A 22,575-nucleotide genomic window follows, 5' to 3' on the forward strand; every position below is an offset into this window, starting at 1 on the left:
GGAACTGGTTGTGTTTGTATTGTTTATTTTCTCACAGTGATGTTGATGGTTTTTACAGTGCCGTTTTGAAAGAATATTTTCCGAATTTGGGACACACTTTTGACTTTTGGTTCGTTTATCTCGTCGAAGTAACATTCGAGTGTTTCTAAATCAAAACCTTCCAACACCACTGGTGCAGATTAGACCTGCCTGACTGTCTGCGTGCGTGTTGGAGCTGAAGACGAAGCCTCAATCGCCAAAGCGTCACCTATCTGTAGGTCCTGAGCATCGGATGTACGTTGATACGTGGTGAGATCCACACGGAACTGTCTATGTAACTTTTCCTAGTCACAGGTGTAAGGTTCGATCTTTTCTTTGAAATTTCGTTCTCTGTGTACGTAGCAAAGCGTTTCGCCATTTTCGGTTTTCATTGCAGACGACGATAGTGAAAGTAGTACCTATGGTTTTGTTTTGACCTTTCGTATTCAGGGTTCTTAATTGAAGCTTGGTAAAGGGAGCTTGTCGTGTAAGTGGAAAGTTGACGAAGCTTTTAAAAACAGAAATTGATGAAGAAGAAAATGTGGCTTTCAGTCTATATACAGGAGAACGGGGTTGGTGTTATTCTTTTTCCGTCAAACACGAAGTACACAGATAAAACATGGTTGACTGACCAAGGCCTGTTGGCACACTGTTCAGAATGCACAACAAAATGTAACAACACTTTGATACCCATTTTTCTACGTTCGTGATCACTTGAAATGAATACTGAAAACATAAGTGTTTAAGGTAGTGACTGAATGTATGTGAAGGTAAAAATTTTCAGAAATAAATGCATAATCAAAATAATTGATTTCGGCATCAAAGCGTGTAACATACAATCTTGCACACGTTTGCTTTAGTAGTGACAAAGAAGAAATGCGTGTGACATTATGTCTTATGTTATATCTCATGTCTTATGTTATGTCTCATGTCTCATGTTATGCCTTATGTTATGTGTCATGTCTTCACATCCATTCCAAACAGGGGTCCTGATTTGGCCTATATGGTCAGCTGGACCCAAAAAGCAACAATTAACTAACTAACTAACTTTCCAAACAGAACACTCACTTGCGGATGTCTCCCAGTCTGATGGACATGCGCGCGATGCCACCAGCGCAGACCTCGTCGTGGTCGCGTTCCTTCTCGTTGTGGGTCAGGCCCTTCTCGTAGTGCTGCAGAGCGTTGATGTAGTCGCCGGTGAACTCCAGCTGCTGAGCGTACTCCCTGGAGATGAAGGGGATCTGTTCCGGCGCCAGGGCCTTCGCCAGCTGTAGGGCGCTGTCCCAGTGCAGCAAGTCTCGTCGCATCTGATGGCACAACACAACACAGCTTTTTTACAACATATAAGAATCAAAGTGACGCAAGCGCTCTATATATAGACAACATGACTCTTCAACAAGAGTTATGCCAAACCAATCTCCTGGTAGCTGAGAGAATAACAAGCATTAAAATGAACCAATGACAAAAAAATCAATTATAGACAAAACAAAACATTCATTAGAACCTCAAACGCCCATCTTTAAAGTGGACGAGCAAGATACACTGGAGACAGATAACATTCAGTGTACGTACCTCCAGAGCAGCAGCAGGGTTGCTGGAGGCCAGGAAGAGGTCTTGGGCCTGGTTGAACTCGCTGAGAAACATGGCCACGTAGCCCGACAACAGGTTGCGGTCCTCCACATTCTGAAATCATCACTAACACGTGAAGCTGGTACAAGCTAAGTAAGCCAGTGCTGCGGATAGCGGTGAAACTGTACAATCTTTTATATATGGGTGTGTGCAGTGAGCAACATTTCTGCAAGAAAATGTGTCAGTGCTCCTAGAAGCAGCAGAAACCCTGATCAAATAGCTGATACCCCTGCTTCAGGTGTGCATGGTCACATGTGTCTTTGTGTATTACACTTGGTATACTCTCACTTTGTCAGACACTGTATGAAAGCTCACAATTTAACATTCCCTGCTCACAGACACAATTTAACACTCCCTGCTCACAGACACAATTTAACACTCCCTGCTCACAGACACAATTTAACACTCCCTGCTCACAGACACAATTTAACACTCCCTGCTCACAGACACAATTTAACACTCCCTGCTCACAGACACAATTTAACACTCCCTGCTCACAGACACAATTTAACACTCCCTGCTCACAGACACAATTTAACACTCCCTGCTCACAGACACAATTTAACACTCCCTGCTCACAGACACAATTTAACACTCCCTGCTCACAGACACAATTTAACACTCCCTGCTCACAGACACAATTTAACACTCCCTGCTCACAGACACAATTTAACACTCTCTGCTCACAGACACAATTTAACACTCCCTGCTCACAGACACAATTTAACACTCTCTGCTCACAGACACAATTTAACACTCCCTGCTCACAGACACAATTTAACACTCCCTGCTCACAGACACAATTTAACACTCCCTGCTCACAGACACAATTTAACACTCCCTGCTCACAGACACAATTTAACACTCCCTGCTCACAGACACAATTTAACACTCCCTGCTCACAGACACAATTTAACACTCCCTGCTCACAGACACAATTTAACACTCCCTGCTCACAGACACAATTTAACACTCCCTGCTCACAGACACAATTTAACACTCCCTGCTCACAGACACAATTTAACACTCCCTGCTCACAGACACAATTTAACACTCCCTGCTCACAGACACAATTTAACACTCCCTGCTCACAGACACAATTTAACACTCCCTGCTCACAGACACAATTTAACACTCCCTGCTCACAGACACAATTTAACACTCTCTGCTCACAGACACAATTTAACACTCCCTGCTCACAGACACAATTTAACACTCCCTGCTCACAGACACAAATTAACACTCCCTGCTCACAGACACAAACGGAAAGAGACATGTGATGAATCTATGTCCTGTGATGTAGTTTTTGCTTGGCTCAAGATGTTCACTTGATTTAGCCAAAATGTCAACAACTTTAATGTATGCACCATAATATGCAGAAACAAACCTTTCATGTGCGGAAGTCTACAGAACTATACTTACCATGATTTTCAAAATGGAAGAAACCATTCCTGCGTCGCCCAGCTGTCGGTGCACTCTCACAGCTGAAAGCAAAGATATAAACCCCGGTTGTTTTAAATATCATGGCTGTATTTGAATGATCTTTCTGTGTGATACACTTGAAGACCCGTTCATGACCCGCTCATGACCCGTTCATGACCCGCTGCAAGGCACACAAGTGACAAGACACCTCAGCAAGCAACATTGTTTTCTAAATGACATAAACTTTCACAAAAAGTAATTCCCGTTCTTTCCATATATTAGCAGTAATACAAACTATAACTCTAAAATTAATCTTATCTTCTGATTTGACAGAAAAGAATGATATAGACAGCAGAAAAAGTTTATGGTCAGATTTTCACTTAATAAATCTACATTATTCCTTCATCACAATTCACAATCTGTTTTAGGGTTAAAATTCAACATGACTGATAGACTGGAGAAGCTTATACAGTGGAACGCTGCCCCCCACCACCACCTGTAAATAAATCTGAGAAAATGAAGTCTTACAAGGAAGGAGGTACATTTTCAGAAGTTCAGCCAAAATGTGAGAATGAAAGGTCTTTAAGGGGTAGGGGTTCAACAGTCAAGGTCATTGAGGGCACTGTCAACAGTCAAGTTCATTGAGGGCACTGTCAACAGTCAAGTTCATTGAGGGCACTGTCAACAGTCAAGTTCATTGAGGGCACTGTCAACAGTCAAGTTCATTGAGGGCACTGTCAACAGTCAAGTTCATTGAGGGCACTGTCAACAGTCAAGTTCATTGAGGGCACTGTCAACAGTCAAGTTCAATGAGGGCACCGTCAACAATCAAGTTCATTGAGGGCACTGTCAACAGTCAAGTTCATTGAGGGCACTGTCAACAGTCAAGGTCATTGAGGGCACTGTCAACAGTCAAGTTCATTGAGGGCACTGTCAACAGTCAAGTTCACTGAGGGCACCGTCAACAGTCAAGTTCATTGAGGGCACTGTCAACAGTCAAGTTCATTGAGGGCACTGTCAACAGTCAAGTTCATTGAGGGCACCGTCAACAGTCAAGTTCATTGAGGGCACTGTCAACAGTCAAGTTCATTGAGGGCACCGTCAACAGTCAAGTTCATTGAGGGCACTGTCAACTTCATTGAGGGCACTGACCAAAGTCGAGGTCCATGTTGTAGAGAGCAGCCTTGCCGAACATCTCCCACGTGGCCTGGTTGTTCATCAGGGAGATGTAGATCCACGCGTCACGGAACCTAGACACAACAACGCCACAGATGCAGAACATGCTTTCAAACAGACATTTCACACAGGGATTGAAATGGTAGGAGATGCAAAAAGAGAAAACTTTGGTGTGTGGACTATTAAAATGGCAGATGTATCTCTGGGTTCTCTACAATTCGTACACACCTATAATGTTTCCCTAGCGCATGAGTAAAGTACTGTTTGCCTGCGAAATGTTCAATCGAGAAAAGCCGTACTGCGCATGCGACAAGATGGAATAAATGTCAGTTTCTGCAGTTTTAACAATGAGGGGTGGAAGACAAAACAGTTCTATACCTTCTGAGATTGATGCACTGGTCCACAGCAATCTGTAGCTGCAAAACACAAATCATCACAACTGTTGACTGTTATCAAAACACAAATCATCACAACTGTTGACTGTTATCAAAACACAAATCATCACAACTGTTGACTGTTATCAAAACACAAATCATCACAACTGTTGACTGTTATCAAAACACAAATCATCACAACTGTTGACTGTTATCAAGACACAAATCATCACAACTGTTGACTGTTATCAAAACACAAATCATCACAACTGTTGACTGTTATCAAAACACAAATCATCACAACTGTTGACTGTCATCAAAACACAAATCATCACAACTGTTGACTGTTATCAAAACACAAATCATCACAACTGTTCACTGTTATCAAGACACAAATCATCACAACTGTTCACTGTCATCAAAACACAAATCATCACAACTGTTGACTGTTATCAAAACACAAATCATCACAACTGTTGACTGTTATCAAAACACAAATCATCACAACTGTTGACTGTTATCAAAACACAAATCATCACAACTGTTGACTGTTATCAAAACACAAATCATCACAACTGTTGACTGTTATCAAGACACAAATCATCACAACTGTTGACTGTTATCAAGACACAAATCATCACAACTGTTGACTGTTATCAAGACACAAATCATCACAACTGTTGACTGTTATCAAAACACAAATCATCACAACTGTTGACTGTTATCAAAACACAAATCATCACAACTGTTGACTGTTATCAAGACACAAATCATCACAACTGTTGACTGTCATCAAAACACAAATCATCACAACTGTTGACTGTTATCAAAACACAAATCATCACAACTGTTGACTGTTATCAAGACACAAATCATCACAACTGTTGACTGTTATCAACACACAAATCATCACAACTGTTGACTGTTATCAACACACAAATCATCACAAATGTTCACTGTTATCAAGACACAAATCATCACAACTGTTGACTGTTATCAAAACACAAATCATCACAACTGTTGACTGTTATCAAAACACAAATCATCACAACTGTTGACTGTTATCAAAACACAAATCATCACAACTGTTGACTGTTATCAAAACACAAATCATCACAACTGTTGACTGTTATCAAAACACAAATCATCACAACTGTTGACTGTTATCAACACACAAATCATCACAACTGTTGACTGTTATCAAAACACAAATCATCACAACTGTTGACTGTTATCAAAACACAAATCATCACAACTGTTGACTGTTATCAAAACACAAATCACCACAACTGTTGACTGTTATCAAAACACAAATCATCACAACTGTTGACTGTTATCAACACACAAATCATCACAACTGTTGACTGTTATCAAAACACAAATCATCACAACTGTTGACTGTCATCAAAACACAAATCATCACAACTGTTGACTGTTATCAAAACACAAATCATCACAACTGTTGACTGTTATCAAAACACAAATCATCACAACTGTTCACTGTTATCAAAACACTGTGCTGTGTATACTCCTCGCTACACAGCTGTGTACTAGTGGAAACCAAATGACACAAGCAATATTTCCATTTTTTAACTCAGATTTTTTAATCAAGGAAGTCGGTCTTGTTAATAACTCTAATTTATCCAAATATTTCCAAATACACATACAAATGCAACCACGCACACTAGCACACAAACACGCACTCACCAACCCACTCAAAACCACAAGCCACTCACCAACCCACTCTACACCACAAGCCACACACCAACCCACTCAACACCACAAGCCACTCACCAACCCACTCTACACCACAAGCCACTCACCAACCCACTCTACACCACAAGCCACACACCAACCCACTCTACACCACAAGCCACTCAGCAACCCACTCAAAACCACAAGCCACACACCAACCCACTCTACACCACAAGCCACACACCAACCCACTCTACACCACAAGCCACACACCAACCCACTCTACACCACAAGCCACTCACCAACCCACTCTACACCACAAGCCACTCAGCAACCCACTCTACACCACAAGCCACTCACCAACCCACTCTACACCACAAGCCACTCACCAACCCACTCAAAACCACAAGCCACACACCAACCCACTCTACACCACAAGCCACACACCAACCCACTCTACACCACAAGCCACACACCAACCCACTCTACACCACAAGCCACTCACCAACCCACTCTACACCACAAGCCACTCAGCAACCCACTCTACACCACAAGCCACTCACCAACCCACTCTACACCACAAGCCACTCACCAACCCACTCTACACCACAAGCCACTCACCAACCCACTCTACACCACAAGCCACTCAGCAACCCACTCTACACCACAAGCCACTCACCAACCCACTCTACACCACAAGCCACTCAGCAACCCACTCTACACCACAAGCCGCACACCAACCCACACTACACCACAAGCCACTCACCAACCCACTCTACACCACAAGCCACACACCAACCCACTCTACACCACAAGCCACTCACCAACCCACTCTACACCACAAGCCACTCACCAACCCACTCTACACCACAAGCCACTCACCAACCCACTCTACACCACAAGCCACTCACCAACCCACTCTACACCACAAGCCACTCAGCAACCCACTCTACACCACAAGCCGCACACCAACCCACTCTACACCACAAGCCACTCAGCAACCCACTCTACACCACAAGCCGCACACTAACCCACTCTACACCACAAGCCACTCAGCAACCCACTCTACACCACAAGCCGCACACCAACCCACTCTACACCACAAGCCACACACCAACCCACTCTACACCACAAGCCACACACCAACCCACTCTACACCACAGGCCACTCACCAACCCACAAGCCACTCACCAACCCACTCAAAACCACAAGCCACACACCAACCCACTCTACACCACAAGCCACACACCAACCCACTCTACACCACAAGCCACACACCAACCCACTCTACACCACAAGCCACTCACCAACCCACTCTACACCACAAGCCACTCACCAACCCACTCTACACCACAAGCCACACACCAACCCACTCTACACCACAAGCCACTCACCAACCCACTCTACACCACAAGCCACACACCAACCCACAAGCCACTCACCAACCCACTCTACACCACAAGCCACTCACCAACCCACTCAACACCACAAGCCACACACCAACCCACAAGCCACTCACCAACCCACTCAAAACCACAAGCCACACACCCATGCAAAATTCCCCCTCCACACACACACACACACACATTCTCTCTCTCTCTTGGCTCTGAGGACTGGGTCAGTCGGGCTGGAGTGTGAAGTACAGTGGGTTTTGGGATGGCCACACACACACCCATGCAACACACAGTCCCCTCTACCTGGTTGGGTGCGAGGTCTTGCGGTGTCTCGTGGAAGACGTGTGAGTGTGTCTCTAGCAGGGTGGTGGCCACCTTGCCGCTCTGTGTCTGCAGGGTTACCTCCCCGTTGTACAGCAGGACGGCAACCTGGCCGTAGGGCAAGCGAGAGAATCCCACGTACGCCACCTGGGAACCTGCACGAGTGATCACCAAAGAGAAGTTTATGGCACTGCTTTCTACAGGCATGGTACTGACCTAATAAAGGATTGCACGGAAAAAAAAATTTGCATGATTTCTGATTCTTGTACACTATTCTCTGGCCAGAGTTCTCTGAAGCAATGATACAAAACCAAAGCTTTAGAATCTGTTGACTTCTAACGATTTCCACTAAACTGTGGAGATGTACCACAGTCATTTAGTTTGCTGCCAGTTTCATTCATTCTTTTAAATCAGATAATGCGTCATATTGTACTAATTAAAGCTACCACACCAGTGGTACCTACAATGTCAGGCTCCTGTTCAACATGATCATTGTTTGTGTGTGTGAGTGAGAGAGAGAGAGAGAGAGAGAGAGAGAGAGAGAGAGAGAGAGAGAGAGAGAGAGAGAGAGAGAGAGAGAGAGAGAGAGAGAGAGAGAGAGAGACTTAGAGATGGTTGGATGGATAATTTAACTGTATAACCAGTGATTTGGTTTTTACAATGTAAAAAAAAAAAAGCTGGAGAGAGAGAGACAGACTCAGAGAGAGAGAGACAGACAGACTCAGAGAGAGAGAGAGAGAGAGAGAGAGAGAGAGAGAGAGAGAGAGAGAGAGAGAGAGAGAGACAGACAGACAGACAGACTCAGAGAGAGAGAGAGAGAGAGAGAGAGAGAGAGAGAGAGAGAGACAGACAGACAGACAGACAGACATAGGGAGAGGATTGATTTGGGATGCAAACTTCTCAACCTACACCTAATGATGTAATGTTTCAGAAACATTTCTGTGACTAAAATGAATGCATGGTGCTGAAAGTTAGTCGTGTCATCCCCACACAGCCTCAGTGTGTCAAGACACACAGTCATTGCAAGCTGTGCTCACAAACCGCCTCTAGTCATGTTAGTAATTGTCTTGCGCCACATCACAATCCATTTCAGTGCAACATACCCACACTCTTAGCAGTCACCACAGTGTACTTCTGTTACCAACACGCATCACCACATTTGAACAGGATCCCTACTGATGTGTAAAACCATGTGTGGACTCAATGCAATTAATTATGCCAAATTTGGATGGGAACAATGGTTACATTAACATAGAAATTAAAGTTATTGAGGGGTCTGGTGGTTCAACTGCTAGAGCACTAGTTTTGTAATCCTTGAATCACAGGTTCCAATCCACGCCGGGACCAACACAGGTCAACTTTATGTGATGACTGAGAGACGACATCCATGCCCTGTCACTGCGGTGGTACGTAAAAGACCTCTGTCCTAGTCTGCCAGAAGAACAGGCAGCTAATATTACACCTTAACATTCACACACCTAGGTAGCGCCACTCTGTTGCTGCTAGCTTTCAAATGTCAGTGGGAGGAAGCGACCCTTGTTGCTGCTAGCTTTCAAATGTCAGTGGGAGGAAGCGACCCTTGTTGCTGGTAGCTTTCAAATGTCAGTGGGAGGAAGCGACCCTTGTTGCTGCTAGCTTTCAAATGTCAGTGGGAGGGAGCGACCCTTATTGCTGCTAGCTTTCAAATGTCAGTGGGAGGGAGCGACCCTCGTTGCTGCTAGCTTTCAAATGTCAGTGGGAGGGAGCGACCCTTGTTGCTGCTAGCTTTCAAATGTCAGTGGGAGGAAGCGACCCTTGTTGCTGCTAGCTTTCAAATGTCAGTGGGAGGAAGCGACCCTTGTTGCTGCTAGCTTTCAAATGTCAGTGGGAGGAAGCGACCTTCGTTGCTGCTAGCTTTCAAATGTCAGTGGGAGGAAGCGACCCTTGTTGCTGCTAGCTTTCAAATGTCAGTGAGAGGAAGCGACCCTTGTTGCTGCTAGCTTTCAAATGTCAGAGGGAGGAAGCGACCCTTGTTGCTGCTAGCTTTCAAATGTCAGTGGGAGGGAGCGACCCTTGTTGCTGCTAGCTTTCAAATGTCAGTGGGAGGAAGCGACCAGGCCTAGGCAATGGGATCATAAAGTACCAAGTGAAACATCAGTAAGCATTTCTCCTGCCAACACTCAAACCAGACTTGGTCCCTGTTATCAAACTAAGCATTTCTCCTGCCAACACTCAAACCAGACTTGGTCCCTGTTATCAAACTAAGCATTTCTCCTGCCAACACTCAAACCAGACCTGGTCCCTGTTATCAAACTAAGCATTTCTCCTGCCAACACTCAAACCAGACCTGGTCCCTGTTATCAAACTAAGCATTTCTCCTGCCAACACTCAAACCAGACTTGGTCCCTGTTATCAACCTAAGCATTTCTCCTGCCAACACTCAAACCAGACTTGGTCCCTGTTATCAACCTAAGCATTTCTCCTGCCAACACTCAAACCAGACTTGGTCCCTGTTATCAACCTAAGCATTTCTCCTGCCAACATTCAAACCAGACTTGGTCCCTGTTATCAAACTAAGCATTTCTCCTGCCAACACTCAAACCAGACTTGGTCCCTGTTATCAACCTAAGCATTTCTCCTGCCAACACTCAAACCAGACTTGGTCCCTGTTATCAAACTAAGCATTTCTCCTGCCAACACTCAAACCAGACTTGGTCCCTGTTATCAAACTAAGCATTTCTCCTGCCAACACTCAAACCAGACCTGGTCCCTGTTATCAAACTAAGCATGTCTCCTGCCAACACTCAAACCAGACCTGGTCCCTGTTATCAAACTAAGCATTTCTCCTGCCAACACTCAAACCAGACTTGGTCCCTGTTATCAAACTAAGCATTTCTCCTGCCAACACTCAAACCAGACCTGGTCCCTGTTATCAACCTAAGCATTTCTCCTGCCAACACTCAAACCAGACTTGGTCCCTGTTATCAAACTAAGCATTTCTCCTGCCAACACTCAAACCAGACTTGGTCCCTGTTATCAAACTAAGCATTTCTCCTGCCAACACTCAAACCAGACTTGGTCCCTGTTATCAAACTAAGCATTTCTCCTGCCAACACTCAAACCAGACTTGGTCCCTGTTATCAAACTAAGCATTTCTCCTGCCAACACTCAAACCAGACTTGGTCCCTGTTATCAAACTAAGCATTTCTCCTGCCAACACTCAAACCAGACTTGGTCCCTGTTATCAAGTCAAAACAAGAAGACAAACAGGATGAGGAAGCAAAGAAAGACAAAAGTCAGATAAGCATTAAATCTTTTCTGCAGAACAACCGCCAGCAGTCCAGGTGCAGCCAGCCCACTTCACACTGTGCGGTGAACACGTGACATCAGCCAGCCCACTTCACACTGTGCGGTGAACACGTGACATCAGCCAGCCCACTTCACACTGTGCGGTGAACACGTGACATCAGCCAGCCCACTTCACACTGTGCCGTGAACACGTGACATCAGCCAGCCCACTTCACACTGTGCGGTGAACACGTGACATCAGCCAGCCCACTTCACACTGTGCGGTGAACACGTGACATCAGCCAGCCCACTTCACACTGTGCGGTGAACACGTGACATCAGCCAGCCCACTTCACACTGTGCGGTGAACACGTGACATCAGCCAGCCCACTTCACACTGTGCGGTGAACACGTGACATCAGCCAGCCCACTTCACACTGTGCGGTGAACACGTGACATCAGCCAGCCCACTTCACACTGTGCGGTGAACACGTGACATCAGCCAGCCCACTTCACACTGTGCGGTGAACACGTGACATCAGACGTGCACTTCACACCGACACGACGGACTCACTGGTACTGGGGTCATAAGGATCACTGTCAGAGTAACGACGGACTCACTGGTACTGGGGTCATAAGGATCACTGTCAGAGTAGCGATAGGTGGGGACAGAGCCATGATGGATTTCATACCGTTGATGGTCTCCCGGCAGTGCACGTAGGTGTAGATCTTCTCCTGGTCGTACGCGACGAACACGCCCTGCAACAACAATACAACAATGAACACGCCCTGCAACAACAATACAACACTGAACACGCCCTGCAACAACAATACAACAATGAACACACCCTGCAACAACAATACAACAATGAACACACCCTGCAACAACAATACAACAATGAACACGCCCTGCAACAACAATACAACAATGAATACGCCCTGCAACAACAATACAACACTGAACACACCCTGCAACAACAATACAACACTGAACACACCCTGCAACAACAATACAACACTGAACACACCCTGCAACAACAATACAACACTGAACACACCCTGCAACAACAATACAACACTGAACACACCCTGCAACAACAATACAACACTGAACACACCCTGCAACAACAATACAACACTGAACACACCCTGCAACAACAATACAACAATGAACACGCCCTGCAACAACAATACAACAATGAATACGCCCTGCAACAACAATACAACACTGAACACACCCTGCAACAACAATACAACACTGAACACACCCTGCAACAACAATACAACACTGAACACACCCTGCAACAACAATACAACACTGAACACACCCTGCAACAACAATACAACACTGAACACACCCTGCAACAACAATACAACACTGAACACACCCTGCAACAACAATACAACACTGAACACACCCTGCAACAACAATACAACACTGAACACGCCCTGCAACAACAATACAACAATGAACACACCCTGCAACAACAATACAACAATGAACACACCCTGCAACAACAATACAACACTGAACACGCCCTGCAACAACAATACAACACTGAACACGCCCTGCAACAACAATACAACACTGAACACGCCCTGCAACAACAATACAACACTGAACACGCCCTGCAACAACAATACAACAATGAACACGCCCTGCAACAACAATACAACAATGAACACGCCCTGCAACAACAATACAACACTGAACACACCCTGCAACAACAATACAACACTGAACACACCCTGCAACAACAATACAACAATGAACACACCCTGCAACAACAATACAACACTGAACACGCCCTGCAACAACAATACAACACTGAACACACCCTGCAACAACAATACAACACTGAACACGCCCTGCAACAACAATACAACAATGAACACACCCTGCAACAACAATACAACAATGAACACACCCTGCAACAACAATACAACACTGAACACACCCTGCAACAACAATACAACACTGAACACGCCCTGCAACAACAATACAACAATGAACACACCCTGCAACAACAATACAACAATGAACACACCCTGCAACAACAATACAACACTGAACACACCCTGCAACAACAATACAACAATGAACACACCCTGCAACAACAATACAACACTGAACACACCCTGCAACAACAATACAACAATGAACACACCCTGCAACAACAATACAACACTGAACACACCCTGCAACAACAATACAACAATGAACACACCCTGCAACAACAATACAACACTGAACACACCCTGCAACAACAATACAACAATGAACACACCCTGCAACAACAATACAACACTGAACACGCCCTGCAACAACAATACAACAATGAACACACCCTGCAACAACAATACAACACTGAACACGCCCTGCAACAACAATACAACAATGAACACACCCTGCAACAACAATACAACAATGAATACGCCCCGCCCTGCAACAACAATACAACACTGAACACGCCCCGCCCTGCAACAACAATACAACACTGAACACGCCCTGCAACAACAATACAACAATGAACACACCCTGCAACAACAATACAACACTGAACACGCCCTGCAACAACAATACAACAATGAACACACCCTGCAACAACAATACAACACTGAACACGCCCTGCAACAACAATACAACAATGAACACACCCTGCAACAACAATACAACACTGAACACGCCCTGCAACAACAATACAACACTGAACACACCCTGCAACAACAATCCAACAATGAACACGCCCTGCAACAACAATACAACACTGAACACGCCCCGCCCTGCAACAACAATACAACACTGAACACGCCCCGCCCTGCAACAACAATACAACACTGAACACACCCTGCAACAACAATACAACAATGAACACACCCTGCAACAACAATACAACAATGAACACACCCTGCAACAACAATACAACAATGAACACACCCTGCAACAACAATACAACAATGAATACGCCCTGCAACAACAATACAACACTGAACACGCCCCGCCCTGCAACAACAATACAACACTGAACACGCCCTGCAACAACAATACAACAATGAACACACCCTGCAACAACAATACAACACTGAACACGCCCTGCAACAACAATACAACAATGAATACGCCCTGCAACAACAATACAACACTGAACACGCCCCGCCCTGCAACAACAATACAACACTGAACACGCCCTGCAACAACAATACAACAATGAACACACCCTGCAACAACAATACAACAATGAACACACCCTGCAACAACAATACAACAATGAACACGCCCTGCAACAACAATACAACACTGAACACGCCCTGCAACAACAATACAACACTGAACACGCCCTGCAACAACAATACAACACTGAACACACCCTGCAACAACAATACAACACTGAACACGCCCTGCAACAACAATACAACACTGAACACGCCCTGCAACAACAATACAACAATGAACACACCCTGCAACAACAATACAACACTGAACACGCCCCGCCCTGCAACAACAATACAACACTGAACACGCCCTGCAACAACAATACAACAATGAACACACCCTGCAACAACAATACAACAATGAACACACCCTGCAACAACAATACAACAATGAACACACCCTGCAACAACAATACAACAATGAACACACCCTGCAACAACAATACAACAATGAACACACCCTGCAACAACAATACAACAATGAACACACCCTGCAACAACAATACAACAATGAACACACCCTGCAACAACAATACAACAATGAACACACCCTGCAACAACAATACAACAATGAATACGCCCTGCAACAACAATACAACACTGAACACGCCCCGCCCTGCAACAACAATACAACACTGAACACGCCCTGCAACAACAATACAACAATGAACACACCCTGCAACAACAATACAACAATGAACACACCCTGCAACAACAATACAACACTGAACACGCCCTGCAACAACAATACAACAATGAACACACCCTGCAACAACAATACAACAATGAACACACCCTGCAACAACAATACAACAATGAATACGCCCTGCAACAACAATACAACACTGAACACGCCCCGCCCTGCAACAACAATACAACACTGAACACGCCCTGCAACAACAATACAACAATGAACACACCCTGCAACAACAATACAACACTGAACACGCCCTGCAACAACAATACAACAATGAATACGCCCTGCAACAACAATACAACACTGAACACGCCCCGCCCTGCAACAACAATACAACACTGAACACGCCCTGCAACAACAATACAACAATGAACACACCCTGCAACAACAATACAACAATGAACACGCCCTGCAACAACAATACAACAATGAACACACCCTGCAACAACAATACAACAATGAACACGCCCTGCAACAACAATACAACAATGAACACGCCCTGCAACAACAATACAACAATGAACACACCCTGCAACAACAATACAACAATGAACACACCCTGCAACAACAATAAACAATGAACACGCTCTGCAACAACAATACAACAATGAACACACCCTGCAACAACAATACAACACTGAACACGCCCTGCAACAACAATACAACAATGAACACGCCCTGCAACAACAATACAACAATGAACACACCCTGCAACAACAATACAACACTGAACACGCCCTGCAACAACAATACAACACTGAACACGCCCTGCAACAACAATACAACACTGAACACACCCTGCAACAACAATACAACAATGAACACGCCCTGCAACAACAATACAACACTGAACACACCCTGCAACAACAATACAACAATGAACACACCCTGCAACAACAATACAACAATGAACACGCCCTGCAACAACAATACAACACTGAACACACCCTGCAACAACAATACAACACTGAACACGCCCTGCAACAACAATACAACACTGAACACACCCTGCAACAACAATACAACAATGAACACGCCCTGCAACAACAATACAACACTGAACATGCCCTGCAACAACAATACAACACTGAACACACCCTGCAACAACAATACAACACTGAACACACCCTGCAACAACAATACAACACTGAACACGCCCTGCAACAACAATACAACACTGAATACGCCCTGCAACAACAATACAACACTGAACACGCCCTGCAACAACAATACAACACTGAACACGCCCTGCAACAACAATACAACCAGGCATGGGAATTGAAAATTGTAAAAAAGGCGGAAAATGTATAACTGAAGACGCCCTGCAACAACAATACAACACTGAACACGCCCCGCCCTGCAACAACAATACAACACTGAACACGCCCTGCAACAACAATACAACAATGAACACACCCTGCAACAACAATACAACAATGAACACGCCCTGCAACAACAATACAACAATGAACACACCCTGCAACAACAATACAACAATGAACACGCCCTGCAACAACAATACAACAATGAACACACCCTGCAACAACAATACAACAATGAACACACCCTGCAACAACAATAAACAATGAACACGCTCTGCAACAACAATACAACAATGAACACACCCTGCAACAACAATACAACACTGAACACGCCCTGCAACAACAATACAACACTGAACACGCCCTGCAACAACAATACAACAATGAACACACCCTGCAACAACAATACAACACTGAACACGCCCTGCAACAACAATACAACACTGAACACACCCTGCAACAACAATACAACAATGAACACGCCCTGCAACAACAATACAACACTGAACACACCCTGCAACAACAATACAACACTGAACACGCCCTGCAACAACAATACAACACTGAACACACCCTGCAACAACAATACAACAATGAACACGCCCTGCAACAACAATACAACACTGAACACACCCTGCAACAACAATACAACAATGAACACACCCTGCAACAACAATACAACAATGAACACGCCCTGCAACAACAATACAACACTGAACACACCCTGCAACAACAATACAACACTGAACACGCCCTGCAACAACAATACAACACTGAACACACCCTGCAACAACAATACAACAATGAACACGCCCTGCAACAACAATACAACACTGAACATGCCCTGCAACAACAATACAACACTGAACACACCCTGCAACAACAATACAACACTGAACACACCCTGCAACAACAATACAACACTGAACACGCCCTGCAACAACAATACAACACTGAATACGCCCTGCAACAACAATACAACACTGAACACGCCCTGCAACAACAATACAACACTGAACACGCCCTGCAACAACAATACAACCAGGCATGGGAATTGAAAATTGTAAAAAAGGCGGAAAATGTATAACTGAAGACGCGAATCGTCAAGTCGACGGCGCGAAGCGCCTAGCCTTACTAGGGGGGTCCGGGGGCATGCCCCCCCGGAAAAAAAATTCTCCAAAGAACCCAGATGGTGCAATCTGGTGTCATCTGAGCTCCAAGTTTGCCATTAAATTCTGTTTTTAGAATCAGAGTTTTTAGTACCAATTTTTGCTTTTTTGAAGAAAAAAAATTATATACATAATATATATATATATATTATACAGTGAAGTCCGGGTACAGTGAATCTCAAGGGAGATAAATTTTAGTTCGTTATATCAGCAATTCGCTGTGGAGTTTTCAACCCTAAATGGTCTTAAGACAAGTTTTCCCACTCACCTTCAAATGATCGTCCCATCGATCTTTCCTTGGAGAGTACAATCTCTGCATGTTTTCAACAGCTTCATAATATAATCCATAGAGAGAGGCATAGTTCAAATGTTCACTTTACTGTCACAATTTTAGAAGTAAAATTTAAAAAGTCGTGTAAAAGCATGTACATGTACATTCTGATCAATCTCCGATCAATCTCCGATTTCATGGTGTCCACCAGTTCTGGTGCATGTACTACCCTGGCCAAGTTTCCTCTCAAGACATCAAAGAGACCGCCCCATAGGTTAAACTCCCCATAGGTTAAACTCGGTCACTGACCCGGGTGCAGGAAGTGTTTCCTCTCATATGAAAGGGGAACCACCTCTCATAGCTAAAACTGAGTCAATGACCCCTAGAAAGAAGGTCAGTGTCTATAAACAAGGCCATCCAGCTATCACAATGGACCTGCCTTTGATCTCGCCTCACACACAGATCGTTGTAGCCTTGTGACTTTTAGAGACAAAGGTACACTACGAATCCTATAGCGTGCCCGCGAATCAACAGCGAGCTGTTTCACTCAAAGTTCAAGTAACTGAGGCGGGCGGTAGCAGTGCGTGAACAAAGTACGGACAGTTTTCGCGGGCTTTTGCGCAAAGGCAAAAGCAACCGGTGCTTTGCCTCCCCCCTTTATTTTTTCGGCGGACACTTTTGCTTTTTCGGCGGAACAAAATAAAAATTCGGCGGAAATCCGCCGTTCGGCGGACAATTCCCATGCCTGACAACACTGAACACGCCCTGCAACAACTAACACAAACGCAAGGCTTAATTAACTGGAGGGAGAAAGGATTGACATGACTAAAGCCTAAAATCGATTTTGCGAAGACTCCGTGAAATCCTTTTTCCGAAAATTCAGTGCCAAAGCTTAATTCATGCAGTCAGTTTCACGAAGTCGACTGCTCGTGTCCACATGTTTCCTCGCTAGTGATTGGCCCCTTCAATGTTTGTCACAGGTTTTAGCAAGGGTATTTGTGAAGGAAATCAAACGGCTAACAACTGAGTCAGGCCGAGATAGCATTTGTATCCTTCACGATTCACGAAAGCCAACAAGATACGCGTGGAAACAAGATACACGTGGAAATGTGTGTTTCACGGAGTGAACAGAGCCCACAAACCAGCGAACAGTTAACTTCGTGAATCGTAGCTAGTTTAGCAGCACACTTGACGGCTGTCCATCGAGGAGAAAGGTCTCAATGTTAATCGCGCGGGAGGAGAAAATGCCCGGAGAGAATGCACGAGAAGGTTCCAGCCCTTACTTGTGTTTTCTGAGACGCGATCGTCAAAGCACTTTAACAGGTAACTTTAATAGGCATTCGAATATCGATATTTTGTGTATCGCGTAAGCTGAACCGATTTACATTGCAGAAACTAGTTCGTAGAGGACAGATTGTAATAACAAGATGTCCGCTCTTCATGTTTGTGCAGTGTGTCTAGTAACCTGTACATGAGTGGAGGATTGCGGCCAGATGCCGGAAAAGAAGAATCATCTTTTTTTTTTTTTTTTGATAGATAGATAATTTATTGCCAAGTGTACAATACATGAATGAACATAAAAAATACACGAGGAAAGCAGCTTGCTGTGTGATAAAAACAAAAATAAATAGCATTCATACATCACTGGCGCATAGCATCATACATACATGGGTAAGACAATTTGGTATCACAGTAACTAATACATACACTATACAGACATGGTGAGAACTATGAAACTCTAAGAGCTATCGGAACCACAATAAAAGTACGCAGAATAAGATAGGATCCCCCCCCCCCCCCCCCCCCACTATCAACTACTGTAAGAACTGAACATGTTCCATACTGATAAAAAGTACCTCTAAAACAGCACATAAAAATAAACTCTTCCAACACATCACAGTGGTTAAAGAACGACTAAAACTACTAAAACAACCTAGATGTCTATTCCGGTAATATAACCAGCTGCTAAAACATAGTCTGGCTTCGTCGCGTCACAGTGGTGTCACCATACTAAAACCCACTTGACTAAATATAAAAAGGATGAGAAAGCCGCCGAATATCTTATTTCTCTGGACCAGTTTAGCTGAAGTTCGACGGGACTTTCACGAAGCTAGCAGCGAGGTTACAGGAAAGTCCGTATAGTTGGACCCAGAAAGGTCACGGGACGATGTAAACTGGTTAGGTCGAGATCGCCAGTCGGAGAATCAAGTACACCACTACTTTTTTCAAGTGAACGGACATATCGGCAGTTTTTGTGTGTGATCTAGTTGAGTTAAGCCATGTTCAGGAGAACCTATTTAATTAAAGTATAATTAGTATTTAGCAACTAGATTAGAAGGTTGCCGCAGTCTCACTGGTCCCAATCCTAACTGTGAACTGTGACTGTATTTTTTCACTTACACACTAGCCGTGTGTCGGTACACACTAGCCGTGTGTCGGTATTGTACTGTGGATATTGTGTGTCAGTGATTTCACGGACTGTGTGTGTGTTTTTTCTGTCTACCTCACGGGTAGCAATTTTTGATAGACTCCGGGTAAGATTATTGTGTTGGTTTGTGCACGGGATTGTCAAACCTGTCTTCAAACCTGTGAGTACCCGGTTTTGAATCCATAACCCTGATATCTTTCTTTTCATGATTGTGTGTGTAGGTGTGTATATATCATAACTGTATTATTTATTTGACCAAATACAGTGGAGGGAACTCATATTGGAGTTGTTGTTTGTTCCCCAATGATATCATTGTAGTGCGATGCATTCATTCACCTTTCGACAACCCATACAAACCCGACGGAGTTCTGTCCAAATTGTTCCTATTCATTTGAGGCTTAAATATCAGCAGTGTAGGTAGATGCATGTTCTACATTATCTCATGAGTATTGACATCCCAAGTTTGAAAATATGAACCAAGCAGTATGAAAAAACAAAACTTACAGGAATGAGCTACATGCATGACTCTTTAAGGAATGCATGTTCTGTAAAGAGTAGTATGCAACAGAAACATGATATCCATAATACCTGACAAACAAACTCTCCCGCCATCACCTGTTAGTATGAGTAATATTTCTAATATGCTGACTGTTAGCAAATGATAACAGACATGTCGAGAAAAAAGATATCAAGCATGAGCCTTTTAGGCGAATGCTGATATCGTTTGTGAGACATGTCTGTTATCATTTGCTAACAGTCAGCATATTAGAAATAACGGTTTTATTACCGTTTAATTCGACCAAAAGAAATTTCGAAGTGACCCCGCGAATTAGACAGAACAGCCGCAATGGGAACTTGAGTACTCCTACCTGATTATGCCTGTCAGTCAAAGAATTCTCGTGACTGGGTCAGCCAATCAGAGTAACACACCTGACGTGATGAATATTCACAGATCAAATGCGTTTGACACACAACAATCTCACAAGATAAACCATGTTGAACATGCATTTCGGTTGCTTCGCTTTTTTTTTGTTGAACAGAGAGCGACAGGTTTAGAACCGATTCCAGACGGATGGGAAATGACGTAAAGATACATTTGACGTAAAGCGATTGACACAATTTCACTTGATTTTTCCGAACTTAGATAATTTAAATTTGAAGTGAGCGGGTCGGCATTGCACACTCAGAGAATGGGCGGTGCCTTGCTGTTCCGCAAAGCACCCACCGACAAAACTCGCTTTTCGGTATTTTTTAGATAAAGAGAGTATTATCTGATAGCATTTGAAGTGTCATTCTTTAGAATAAATCATGCTGATATTGTTGATTTAAATTTTTACTTTGTCTTGTTAATTTTTAGCTTGATAAACAAAAAGGGTCCCTGCCTGAACGTTATAACATTTGGAGGGTCACCTAGAATGCGTCCTGATTGGTCAAAAAGGCATATGGGGCACTGAATTGGTAATAATTTTAAATGTACACACAATATCATGTAATTATTTATTTAGAGAAAGCAGATTACTGACCAAATAATAAATAATTAGCCAAGCTCTTCATTAGATTGAGCAACAATGGAACTAGTGTAGAAATTCCACAGCAGAACACCCCCTCTGATTTAAGACTCCCGTCCTGTTAAGATGGTGCTTTCAGACCTTCTTTTCAAAACCTCTGTAAATGTACCTCCATTTTAAGACTCCCGCCTGGTTAAGACCCGACTTTCAGACTTGTGAAGGTCTTAAAATCAGGCTCCACTGTACACGGAGCCAAGTGACACAGTACAAACATGCTCACCTTGTCCAGAGGCCAGTTTTCCCACAGGACGCCCTGTACCGTGGGGGAAAAGTCTGGAATGGTCACCACCGAATCCGTCACCTGTCACCAAAAAGATGCTTTTAACCACCGCGTGGATACATTGCAGTTAATTATTTCTACCCTGTGAAAGGAATGTATGTGGGTGGTGCTTACAGAGTCAAGCATTAATTCAGCATCTGATTTGTGTAGTTTTGTCCCTTCATGTAGTTTTGTCCCTTCATGTAGTTTTGTCCCTTCATGTAGTTTTGTCCCTTCATGTAGTCATCATTATTTATTTCAGTTTGCTTGTGCATGTTTTTACTGCCAAGTGTTACGTATCAATATAAGTAAACCATGAGAAGCAGATTCTTAAAATTACAAGTGTTGATTA

General features: G+C 43.9%; 1 protein-coding gene across 1 annotated transcript in view; it reads right to left on the bottom strand.

Moving 5' to 3' along the window:
- LOC138969580 (WD repeat-containing protein 19-like) overlaps window positions 1-22,575 on the bottom strand; it is an 85,070-nt gene that overhangs the window by 30,190 nt on the left and 32,305 nt on the right. The window contains exons 15-22 of the mRNA XM_070342434.1: window positions 22,185-22,265; window positions 11,989-12,055; window positions 8,012-8,184; window positions 4,624-4,661; window positions 4,222-4,319; window positions 3,070-3,131; window positions 1,591-1,701; window positions 1,087-1,325 (exon numbers count right to left, since the gene is read on the bottom strand). Of these exons, the coding sequence (XP_070198535.1) occupies window positions 1,087-1,325; window positions 1,591-1,701; window positions 3,070-3,131; window positions 4,222-4,319; window positions 4,624-4,661; window positions 8,012-8,184; window positions 11,989-12,055; window positions 22,185-22,265 (869 nt within the window). The remainder of the gene's footprint in view (window positions 1-1,086; window positions 1,326-1,590; window positions 1,702-3,069; window positions 3,132-4,221; window positions 4,320-4,623; window positions 4,662-8,011; window positions 8,185-11,988; window positions 12,056-22,184; window positions 22,266-22,575) is intronic.

This window comes from Littorina saxatilis, linkage group LG6 (assembly GCF_037325665.1).
Source record: "Littorina saxatilis isolate snail1 linkage group LG6, US_GU_Lsax_2.0, whole genome shotgun sequence".
NCBI lineage: Eukaryota > Metazoa > Mollusca > Gastropoda > Littorinimorpha > Littorinidae > Littorina > Littorina saxatilis.